Below are 12645 nucleotides of genomic sequence, written 5' to 3' on the forward strand. Positions count from 1 at the left end.
CTAATTACACCGTTCCTACATACGTACATCTCTAACAATCGTAAAAGTCAGCGTTTAGTTACAGACATACCTATGTTTAACAAGTTAAATTAACAGAACAGCCTGTGATCTGCCATACGTAAAATTAATTAGTTCATTCAATATAAAGTCTTTGGTAACGAACAGATACAGAAGTTTGACGTAGAATCCTCTTTTTATTTGTGATTCTTTACACAAAAATAATGATCAATACTAACAGATACATGAATAAACTCATAGATACCAGTACTACATTTTATATATACGTCAGCCAAGCGTTTCGTCTACAAAAGACTCATCAGTGACGCTCGAATCCAAAACCGTTTTAAAAAAGCCAGATAAAGTACGAAGTTGAAGAGCTTTGAGATCCAAATTTCCTAATGGTTACAAGGAAGTAATTATTTACATAGGCGACAATGGTAGCCTTATTTGGTCCTGCCTTTTCACTATCAAAGATCCATTAAAAAAAAAATCGAATTCTGAATTAACAACACCTTTGGGTGTAATTGCAATGGTCAAACACATATGGTGCCGCAGCTTTTTTGATAGAAAAATGGCATTTTTTAAGGGTACTCAACGGTTCCGGAATTTTCGAAATAGTATGAATGAAGAACACCCCATGCTTAATTTGGCACAGAAAATCTTGCTAGTCTTAGAGAGTTTTCTCTAAATTTCTCGCTATTTCTACACCAATGGCCAACACTCATTTCTCACTATTTCAATTTTAATTTCTAATTACCAAGGCAGCAGAAAATAGATTTACTTCTACCTATTATCTTGGATGTAAAATCTAGGTGGCGCCAGCGATCTATATTTACTTCCTTTTAACCTATACTGACACATATTGAAATAAAATCGGACAACCTTTACGTTAGTCGATTACTATATACTACTGCTGCTTAAGTTCAAAATTTTGGATTAAAGAGACAATTATTCACCATTTAAAATGACTTTCTTTACAGGTACCCCCCTTTACAGAAAACGTTACTTTTTACAGACTTGGGACCATTGACCAGCTCATTTTGACTGTTTGGTTATATTTAAAACGCGGTTTTTGATTAACGAAGTTCGATTGGGGTCTATTAAAGACTTTAGGCTGATGATTTAATAACTGTGTCCAAATTATATGTCTTTATCGCGAATATATGGACACCGTTGAAAAAGAGTCAAAATATTTTATGAAATAGACTATAAAAATGCTGAAACTAAGAATTCATCATTGCTGTTATGTGTTTTATATGAATTGTGTTCAGAATATTCAATTCGACGATACTAAGGAGAAACATGTATAGCCTTTGATTTTTTACCTAATTTTTAATATTTTACGGTCATTTTGGCACATTTTAGCCATTAAAAATACAAAAAAATCGCTAATATGAGCAAAAATAAGCCCCCCTTTTTTTTTTAGATATGCATAAATACATTCAGTGTTATCGAGGATGAGGAGAAATTATTAAAGACAGAGTCCTTGACAGAATTCTCGTTTTTACAGTAGCTCGATGAACCCTACCCCTGAGACAGAAGAACAAAAAAACAGTAAAAATTTGATATAGACTATAGTTTCACGGCGATCAGCAATTTTCTTCTGATATAGTTAATCACTTAGTACCTTATTAATTTACCGATCCAATTTCTAAAATATCTCGAAAAATACAGTGATGCGCCAGAAATCGTCATTTTGCTTTAGGTTACAAGGAAGTAATTATTTACATAGGCGACAATGGTAGCCTTATTTGGTCCTGCCTTTTCACTATCAAAGATCCATTAAAAAAAAAATCGAATTCTGAATTAACAACACCTTTGGGTGTAATTGCAATGGTCAAACACATATGGTGCCGCAGCTTTTTTGATAGAAAAATGGCATTTTTTAAGGGTACTCAACGGTTCCGGAATTTTCGAAATAGTATGAATGAAGAACACCCCATGCTTAATTTGGCACAGAAAATCTTGCTAGTCTTAGAGAGTTTTCTCTAAATTTCTCGCTATTTCTACACCAATGGCCAACACTCATTTCTCACTATTTCAATTTTAATTTCTAATTACCAAGGCAGCAGAAAATAGATTTACTTCTACCTATTATCTTGGATGTAAAATCTAGGTGGCGCCAGCGATCTATATTTACTTCCTTTTAACCTATACTGACACATATTGAAATAAAATCGGACAACCTTTACGTTAGTCGATTACTATATACTACTGCTGCTTAAGTTCAAAATTTTGGATTAAAGAGACAATTATTCACCATTTAAAATGACTTTCTTTACAGGTACCCCCCTTTACAGAAAACGTTACTTTTTACAGACTTGGGACCATTGACCAGCTCATTTTGACTGTTTGGTTATATTTAAAACGCGGTTTTTGATTAACGAAGTTCGATTGGGGTCTATTAAAGACTTTAGGCTGATGATTTAATAACTGTGTCCAAATTATATGTCTTTATCGCGAATATATGGACACCGTTGAAAAAGAGTCAAAATATTTTATGAAATAGACTATAAAAATGCTGAAACTAAGAATTCATCATTGCTGTTATGTGTTTTATATGAATTGTGTTCAGAATATTCAATTCGACGATACTAAGGAGAAACATGTATAGCCTTTGATTTTTTACCTAATTTTTAATATTTTACGGTCATTTTGGCACATTTTAGCCATTAAAAATACAAAAAAATCGCTAATATGAGCAAAAATAAGCCCCCCTTTTTTTTTTAGATATGCATAAATACATTCAGTGTTATCGAGGATGAGGAGAAATTATTAAAGACAGAGTCCTTGACAGAATTCTCGTTTTTACAGTAGCTCGATGAACCCTACCCCTGAGACAGAAGAACAAAAAAACAGTAAAAATTTGATATAGACTATAGTTTCACGGCGATCAGCAATTTTCTTCTGATATAGTTAATCACTTAGTACCTTATTAATTTACCGATCCAATTTCTAAAATATCTCGAAAAATACAGTGATGCGCCAGAAATCGTCATTTTGCTTTAGGTTACAAGGAAGTAATTATTTACATAGGCGACAATGGTAGCCTTATTTGGTCCTGCCTTTTCACTATCAAAGATCCATTAAAAAAAAAATCGAATTCTGAATTAACAACACCTTTGGGTGTAATTGCAATGGTCAAACACATATGGTGCCGCAGCTTTTTTGATAGAAAAATGGCATTTTTTAAGGGTACTCAACGGTTCCGGAATTTTCGAAATAGTATGAATGAAGAACACCCCATGCTTAATTTGGCACAGAAAATCTTGCTAGTCTTAGAGAGTTTTCTCTAAATTTCTCGCTATTTCTACACCAATGGCCAACACTCATTTCTCACTATTTCAATTTTAATTTCTAATTACCAAGGCAGCAGAAAATAGATTTACTTCTACCTATTATCTTGGATGTAAAATCTAGGTGGCGCCAGCGATCTATATTTACTTCCTTTTAACCTATACTGACACATATTGAAATAAAATCGGACAACCTTTACGTTAGTCGATTACTATATACTACTGCTGCTTAAGTTCAAAATTTTGGATTAAAGAGACAATTATTCACCATTTAAAATGACTTTCTTTACAGGTACCCCCCTTTACAGAAAACGTTACTTTTTACAGACTTGGGACCATTGACCAGCTCATTTTGACTGTTTGGTTATATTTAAAACGCGGTTTTTGATTAACGAAGTTCGATTGGGGTCTATTAAAGACTTTAGGCTGATGATTTAATAACTGTGTCCAAATTATATGTCTTTATCGCGAATATATGGACACCGTTGAAAAAGAGTCAAAATATTTTATGAAATAGACTATAAAAATGCTGAAACTAAGAATTCATCATTGCTGTTATGTGTTTTATATGAATTGTGTTCAGAATATTCAATTCGACGATACTAAGGAGAAACATGTATAGCCTTTGATTTTTTACCTAATTTTTAATATTTTACGGTCATTTTGGCACATTTTAGCCATTAAAAATACAAAAAAATCGCTAATATGAGCAAAAATAAGCCCCCCTTTTTTTAGATATGCATAAATACATTCAGTGTTATCGAGGATGAGGAGAAATTATTAAAGACAGAGTCCTTGACAGAATTCTCGTTTTTACAGTAGCTCGATGAACCCTACCCCTGAGACAGAAGAACAAAAAAACAGTAAAAATTTGATATAGACTATAGTTTCACGGCGATCAGCAATTTTCTTCTGATATAGTTAATCACTTAGTACCTTATTAATTTACCGATCCAATTTCTAAAATATCTCGAAAAATACAGTGATGCGCCAGAAATCGTCATTTTGCTTTAGGTTACAAGGAAGTAATTATTTACATAGGCGACAATGGTAGCCTTATTTGGTCCTGCCTTTTCACTATCAAAGATCCATTAAAAAAAAAATCGAATTCTGAATTAACAACACCTTTGGGTGTAATTGCAATGGTCAAACACATATGGTGCCGCAGCTTTTTTGATAGAAAAATGGCATTTTTTAAGGGTACTCAACGGTTCCGGAATTTTCGAAATAGTATGAATGAAGAACACCCCATGCTTAATTTGGCACAGAAAATCTTGCTAGTCTTAGAGAGTTTTCTCTAAATTTCTCGCTATTTCTACACCAATGGCCAACACTCATTTCTCACTATTTCAATTTTAATTTCTAATTACCAAGACAGCAGAAAATAGATTTACTTCTACCTATTATCTTGGATGTAAAATCTAGGTGGCGCCAGCGATCTATATTTACTTCCTTTTAACCTATAAGTGTTGCCAAATACAGCTAAGGTAATCTATGTCTAAGGTAGAAAAGCCTTAGTATTTTAAAAAAAATCTAAATTTTGTAAACAGCTTATTTATAAATATAGCAATATCAATAAAACGTTCTGGCATCATTCATTCATGTTATTCCTTTCATAATTACATAATAGTGGGATGTGGATGTAGTAAGATTCTTCGTGTTTATCACTTTATCTTTGTATTAAAAGAAGACTAGAAAATATATTTTGTGATACAAAGTTTACTAAATTGTAAATATCATGTTTGTTTTACCTAAACTATTTACTGACTCTTGTTTTAATTTAACTCATTTTGTGACTTTAATAACGTTTTACAAACTTTTTTTTTATTATTAAACTACTCCAATATCGTTTGGAGAGGGGTTTTATTATTACAAAATGTTCTGTTAACTTGTTTGTAAATTTGTTTTGCATTGTTTCATGTAACAGAAGACTAAAAATTACTGCTGTGCAAATCTCTAATACATTGGTAATTTAGTGACGTTGTTGCTATCTTATATATTCATTGACCGATTTATAATTGTATGTCATGTAAATAAACAATGAATGAACAGTGTAGAAAAAAAAAGTAACAGTCTAATAAAAAAACTTCAATGTGCCGACGGCAATCATCCGTTTTACAATTATATGCTTCATTTGAAAGATTGATTCATAATACAGACTTCCATTGTTTTTATATTTTGTCTACATGTAACATATATCGATACACCAAGCACGTTATTAAAAGATGTAATATGTGAAAAGCTGGATAAACCATAATGCTGAGGTGAAGATAACAAGAAAACAAGTAGTTCAAAGAATGATTGATGGTGAAAGATGAGACAGTGAAGTGTCAGTTTGTTTTTGTCATTCATTTTAACGTGTTATGACGTGGGTATTTTTTTATAATATAATACAACCTGCATGTATGAAAAATATGAACACAACAATATAGACAACTCTAGTATCTACTCACCATCCAGAATACTATGCTCGGCTTCTATTTGCCAGTAAGTGATCCCAGAGGACGATGGCGACAAAGATTTTGGACGATGTTGATCAATTACCCGGATTCTAAAGTGAACTAGAAATTAAAAATCATATGTTTATAACACAACAGAAAAATTAAAGAAATAGTTAAAAACATATGAAGTAATTTAACAAGCACTTATAAATTTCAAAACTCAAGGCATTTCGTAATACAAATTTTAGTTAACACGTTAGATCACATCAGTAGCTGTTTAAAGTTATGTCTGGCAAATATTTACAAGTGTCTGGATCTCTCCTCTACTATGTAAGATACATTATGACTTGTTAAGACTGATATATGAACATACCATCTTCCGTAACACAATCATCAAACAGTCCCTCTGCTACAAGATAAGCTTCAAGTTCCTTGTGGAAAAGTCTTAGGACTGATCCTCCCTAAAACACAAAGAGTAAAATAAAAATAAAAAAGAATGAAACATAAACTATTGTATACCAGTGTATTTGATGTTGAAGACCCATTGATGGCCTTTGTCTGATTTCTGGTCTTTATTGTGTTTTTGTTTCTTGACTCATTCCCTATTTCCATTCTCAATTTTAACATTAATCAGTCAAAGCAAAGTTTGTCAGCTTAATCCAAGTTCCTCATTGCATTCTTTTCTGATATTTACATGTATGTTCACAGGCAAGTTTGAATAGAAATAAAATATAAGATTTTTTTTTACAGATTCATTCAAAATTCTTACCCGAACAAATCGTTCTTGCTCAGGAATTTCTCTGTAACTACCAATCAGGGTGTAACTCGATCTCTCAACACCAAGATTTAGTTCTGAACTACAAAACAGTGGTTACAAATAAAAGGTTAATGATAGATTATCTGATAAATGAGAAATAGTAATATATTAAATAAAAAAATGCTATAAAGTTAAAAAAAAAATGTATAGTTAATTTGTTTTGAAATAATATTTTAAAATGGATCTGACAAAAGTGTCTCATCCACTCTTCGCCTTAAACAAGTTTATTTTCTCTATCAGCTGATATTTGCTGTTTATGATTAGTGATCAAGACAAAGATCAATCACCAAAAAAAATGAGTAGAGCGTCGTTTTAAACAATAAAGACCATAATTTTAATTTCAAAAGAAGTAAAAAATAATTTTCACGAATTCAGTACATAATATGTCAGTACACTTGATCACAGTAATTTCACTTCAGTACTGCTACAACAGTGTATCATAATATAAAATATGTTTTGCAAAAGAGACTAGTTATTTTTTGCGTCAGACGAAAGAACTAGTTAAGTATTTCACCATTTAAGATATTGTCTGGTCCTATATTCATATAAGACGTATACTTTACTAAAAAAGATAATGTTCTGCTTGTTAGTTGTGAGGGGCGTATATGTGCGTAATGGTATAAATAACGCCGAAGAACATAAGACGGGTAATTTTCGTAACGATTTGAAGCAAAAATATAATACATATTCAATTTAGAAGATACATCCACTGCGCATTCTACTCTCTGAATCCGACACTGGTAAATCGACAAGACTATGCTGTAATGGGAACGGACCATTCCGACATATTCTAAGGAAACATACCCAAATGTAAAGTGATCAATCTGGTAGGATTCACTGGTGTGGAAATAGTGCCCTGGTGACTTCATACTCTCAAATACTATTTGATCAAATAACTGGACCTTAAAAGGAGGGAGACGTTGGTATTACATTACAAAGCATATATGTTAGATTGAACACCCGATATTTTAATTTTTTAAACAATAATATTTTTTCCAAAGAAAACCAACGATTAAATCTGTAGTAACGCAAAATGTAAATTCTTAAGGTTATATTTATAATTTCTTATAATAGGATTATAGCGAATCTAGTGCTTTATATCAATAAGATGGAATATTCGAATTGTAATCTTGAAAATCATCTTCGCTAGAATAATTTGATATGATTAATATTTTTAAAGAAAAGACAATAACCAAGTGTCATGAAAGACATCAATAGTACGTTTATTGTGTTGATCGCCAAATCCTTCATACTTCCTCGATGATGACATCGAATTTGCATTTTGAATAATCAATCTTAATACACGGCAATTAATAAATAAGGTCATTTTAAAGAATTATTAATGTACCAGACACCGTCAAAGTGGTTTGCACCTAATACTTTTTGAGCTTCAAGATATTCAAAGTTAAATCATGTGTTTGATAATCAATGAACGGTATAATGAATGTAAGAACAAATATCTACTGTCATTTTGATCCCATTTCTTTACTTTTTGAAGATCTACAAGAAATATTACTTTCTTAAGCAAACAGACATCTTGTTTATTTTAGAATGCTGTGAAGCAAATGATAATGATGAACATGAATAGAAATACAAAAGTTTGTTTTCATTCCAGTTTACCTTTGCATCCCGGTAACGTCATTTTTAACCCATTTAGAATAATAAAAGTAATTATTCCCTGAAGCAAATATATTCCTTGACATTTAGAACTATCTTAATTAATTTAAGGCTGCTTATAAAACATGGTAAAACAATCAAAACTTGTTTTATTTTTCCTGAAATATAAACGCCTTCAAGTTTCTCTGGAAACGTTATGCAATAGCATTGTAAGTAATTTTAAGTTAAAGGTAAAGCTAAAAACCATATGAAAAAATAATTTTACAGCCAAATTTCACGCTGAGAAACAATTGTTTGTATTCGCTTACATTGATTAGATCAACATCACAAAGGCAATATAACCCACCTTCAAAAGTTTAGATTTAGAAATTGGTATATTTGTGACAATTCGCATCTTGAAAAATTTAATCAAGACCACCAAGAAAATGTATTGTATTTGGATATATTAAGATAGAATTTCTTATTCATCATATCTTTGTTTATTTGTGAAAATAATCGGAGGTTTTTTTATTTTATTTAAGATTACTTATTATATAAAAAAGTGTCAAAATAAAACCAAGCTTCAATACAACACGAGGGCAGTACTGGTGACAGAGAATTTTGTATACTTATATTATATTAATCTTTTTACTATAATGATAGAATAGAAAATAACAACTTGTTTGCGTATATGGAGTCACAATAGGGTCTACATGTAGTATCTGAAAAACGGATCTTACAGAGGTCCACTAAAAGGGATAACATGTGGTATTCGGAAATAGGGCTTGCATAGGTCTATTGAATGATTTGCTTACCATAATACAAAAAATAATTAACATAATTCTTAGTAAGTGACGTTTCGTTCCTTTTTAATAATTTGCTGTTCTTGATTTCTTTTATAAAATTCATTACTCCATTTTATAAAGACCACAAATTATACTTACGATTTCTCCCTCTGATTTTACTTTATATCTCGGTAATATTCTGAACTGAGCATTTTTGGCGTTAAAATCATGCAAAGATACCTGAAAGTGTAAGTGTTTTGGTAAGTGAAATTTTGTTTTTTGTATTTAATCACTTTTATTATATTTGGTACTTTTATTTATATCACTTATGTTGCAAATAGTTAGTAAATCCAATTTTTTGCTTAGCGAGAATTAAGATTTGTATAAGCAACATTGTCAGATTTGTTTCGTTGTATCTTGTAATGAAAGACTAGAAGTCCAATCTATAAAATATGCATTATGAGTCTTACTCTAATTACTGATCTAATATGTTATATGTGTTGACCGATTTCTTTCTTGACGCATCTATCTGGAAATTTTCAAATAAATACCGGTATAGAGAGTGCCGGTTCATGCATTTGACAAACTCTCTCAACAAATCTACGAAGCAACACTTCATCAAGGGAACAGACGCTGTTATTGTTATAAATGTCAAAAGATCTTTTTATAAGTTTTTTTGCATTTGTCAGTATATAAAAGGGTTTCAGATGTTTTGTACATTGGTATACCTTTGTTACAAATTACCTTCATATTGTTTTTATCTTGCTGACTAGTCTGTGTAGTGCTCATTTGTACAAACTTATTTGTAAACATATGGCGGAGCTGCAATAGAAATGTTGGGAAAATAAAAAGTATAATTTCAAAGATTTATAACCAACATCCGTACCTATAATAATTGCGAAACATATCCGTTTGGTCTAAATTAAAAGTAAAAATATAAGTGAGGTATATAAAAGCGAAAGTACAGACATGCAATCGTTGATGTTCCTTTTTGACGATTTGAACATAAAAGTTATCTGAAATCTATTTCAATACTGCTTAACTTTAAGGATTCAATCTATTCAGATTCGAACTCATTAATTGCATATATTTAATTTATACATAGGTTTTCTGCAATAATATGGAGTTAATCAAACAAACGTTAAACTTTTGAACCATGACCGTTTTGTTGATATCTACCTGAAACACCTCGCCGTATCTAACCCTTTTCCCATGTTGTCTTTTCTGCTCGGCTTCATTATCTTTGTTCTCGGCCTCTGCAGCAAGCTAATTGTTACATAACAAGAAATAAAGTAAACATAAAAATGCAGACAAATACATAATATTAGAACATAAAGTGTTAATTAAGTACTGTATGATGCAGCGTTAGTTATATCAGCTAATTACCATATTCATGGACGACAAGGAGAAATTTAGACACTGATAGTACTGGTTCATGGACAAGTCAGGTTTTGTTTTTAATTTTAATTAGTTTATACTTGTTTAATGTATCCTTAAAAACTGTAAATTGGAATGTTTGGTGAGTAATTATTTCTATTTTCTCAAAATAATATTGACAGCAGAATAATCTTTGAATTTGATCTTAATGAAAGTTAAAAGGAGTCGATTTAATGTATAGATATAGCGCTAATGACAGCTTGAAGCTAGACAACAGGGAACATTCCTTATATATGTAAATACAAGTGTCGTCTCTAATGTATGAGGTATGCATAATTATAAAAATAAGGAGATGTGCTAAGATTGTCAAAGAGACAACTAACCACTAGTCTTCAATTGAAGTGACTGTGATCAACTGTATAGATCACCGTACATGAACGATATTTAACTAGATGAAAAAGTAAACCGTATAGTCGGCAATATATGATTGCTGGTGTTGGTTAAACTAAAACATTAACTATAATGAAGCGAAATAACACAATACCGGTATTCTGTGGATTCAGTTACTTTCGTGGATTGAAGAAAAATTTTAGATTCCTTGTTTTGTCGGAGTTTGCTAGCATGCATGCTTATAGAAAGTTAGACCTTTGTTAAGCATTTAAAATCGTGGTTTACCTCTACCAACGAAATCCCCGAAAAATTAATACACAGTACAGTAATACCTTTGTTTGTGCAATGTTTCCCTTGGTCACACAGTCGGTGGAATCTGTCTGAAGGGAGTTTAACAGCTTTCTGTATTTCTTGTTCAATTTGTATCTGTTTTGTATGCATACTTGAAATACCACCACTGCAATCAAATGACAAAAATGAGTTATTGTAGTTTGTGAAAATTTGGAGAAAATTCTGTCTGAATTGCACTATTAAAGCCATATGTAGGCACGTAATAAATAAATACAGTATGTTAAATTTTGTTAAGTGTGATTTTTTTAATCTTTAGTCAAGATATTTTTAATAAAAAGCACTGCTAAGTAATAGGGTTCACTTATTTTATGTTTTGTCACTTCCAGGAAAAAGAAGTGGCACCAAATGAGTTATCCGATGTACTGTTTTTCTTTTCCTTTCTTTTTTTAGAATGAGAAAACTGTAAAAAAATTTATTGTTTTTCAATATCTAGATTTGTTTCTCGTGATCCAACTCAATTTCAATAATTAAATGTGCATCCAGGAAAAAAAATAACGTGACAAAAATCATCAGTTTTGCAACAGAGATGCATTATATTGATTCAACAGACATTCATTTTATGTCCTATTTATACGTAAAATGTATAGTATAGCTATACTCCCACATCGTGTTGTTGGTAATCAAATCAGAGCGGGTTACAACACAAACGAATTTATAGCATTACAAATGAGATGGCACCGTTAGCTTGCATCATAGATACAAATTTGAAGAAGTCAATGACTTTACGTTATGTTCTTGTAAGTAATTACCACGAATTAACAATGGCACATTATTTTCAGGACTGTTAGAACCCAATCATAGGAGATCATCTTTCTAGCATGTTTATGTATATAAAATATCATTCTTATATTATATCTATTGGAATAATTGGTATACCAATTCGTTCTAGCTCATTTCCAGTTTTAAGGCATACTTATTTTCTATTTCCGATTTGTAAAAACCTGGTTACGTCAAAACAAATGCTGTAATCTCCGATGAGAACTTCAAATCATTGAAAGAAATGATTTTCTGACAAATGTTCGATTTAACAGCTGCATACATTCTTGAAAAGTACATTAGACATTAAAATCGCAATGGTAAACACGTCTACTTTCACCCTTAAATTAAGCATGATTCGAATCGTAAAAGGACTGAAAAAAATAATGGCATTTCGACCAAAAAGTCTTATTAGTATCGTAAAGCAGATGTTGTCGGGTGGCTGTTCAGTGGCCAATTGAAATGCGTATTGAGGACTACAACATGTGATAATATAAAAACCGCTTTATCTTGACAGAAACACTAACTTGCTAACTGTACACATTTTAATCGATCTTGCATGAAAAAATTGTCCATCCTGCATTGTTATATTGAATTTGAACTGAATTTGATTTGATAACCAATTCTCCTAAATGAAACGTGGTTAGCTGAGAAGCAGCAAAAGCTGGTGTTCAAGTTTTTGGTTTTAGCAGGCTGTGAATCACCCCAGATTTGAGTCCCTCATTGTAGGCGAATAATTTTGAATAACCATGAGACTATATGTATGTGTTCTATCTGTCTGAAATGCAATTTTACAAATTCTAAATGTAGCCCACTTCTATACCAGAAACATATCT

The 12645-nt window shown here is 31.3% G+C and overlaps 1 protein-coding gene across 1 annotated transcript in view; it reads right to left on the bottom strand.

Moving 5' to 3' along the window:
• The window catches only part of LOC134699110 (inositol 1,4,5-trisphosphate receptor type 2-like), a 136531-nt gene that overhangs the window by 52629 nt on the left and 71257 nt on the right, over positions 1–12645 (bottom strand). The window contains exons 4-11 of the mRNA XM_063560801.1: positions 11035–11159; positions 10115–10201; positions 9680–9757; positions 9095–9175; positions 7359–7456; positions 6507–6594; positions 6111–6198; positions 5750–5857 (exon numbers count right to left, since the gene is read on the bottom strand). Coding sequence (XP_063416871.1) covers positions 5750–5857; positions 6111–6198; positions 6507–6594; positions 7359–7456; positions 9095–9175; positions 9680–9757; positions 10115–10201; positions 11035–11159 — 753 coding nt within the window. The remainder of the gene's footprint in view (positions 1–5749; positions 5858–6110; positions 6199–6506; positions 6595–7358; positions 7457–9094; positions 9176–9679; positions 9758–10114; positions 10202–11034; positions 11160–12645) is intronic.

This window comes from Mytilus trossulus, unplaced genomic scaffold (genome assembly GCF_036588685.1).
Source record: "Mytilus trossulus isolate FHL-02 unplaced genomic scaffold, PNRI_Mtr1.1.1.hap1 h1tg000024l__unscaffolded, whole genome shotgun sequence".
NCBI lineage: Eukaryota > Metazoa > Mollusca > Bivalvia > Mytilida > Mytilidae > Mytilus > Mytilus trossulus.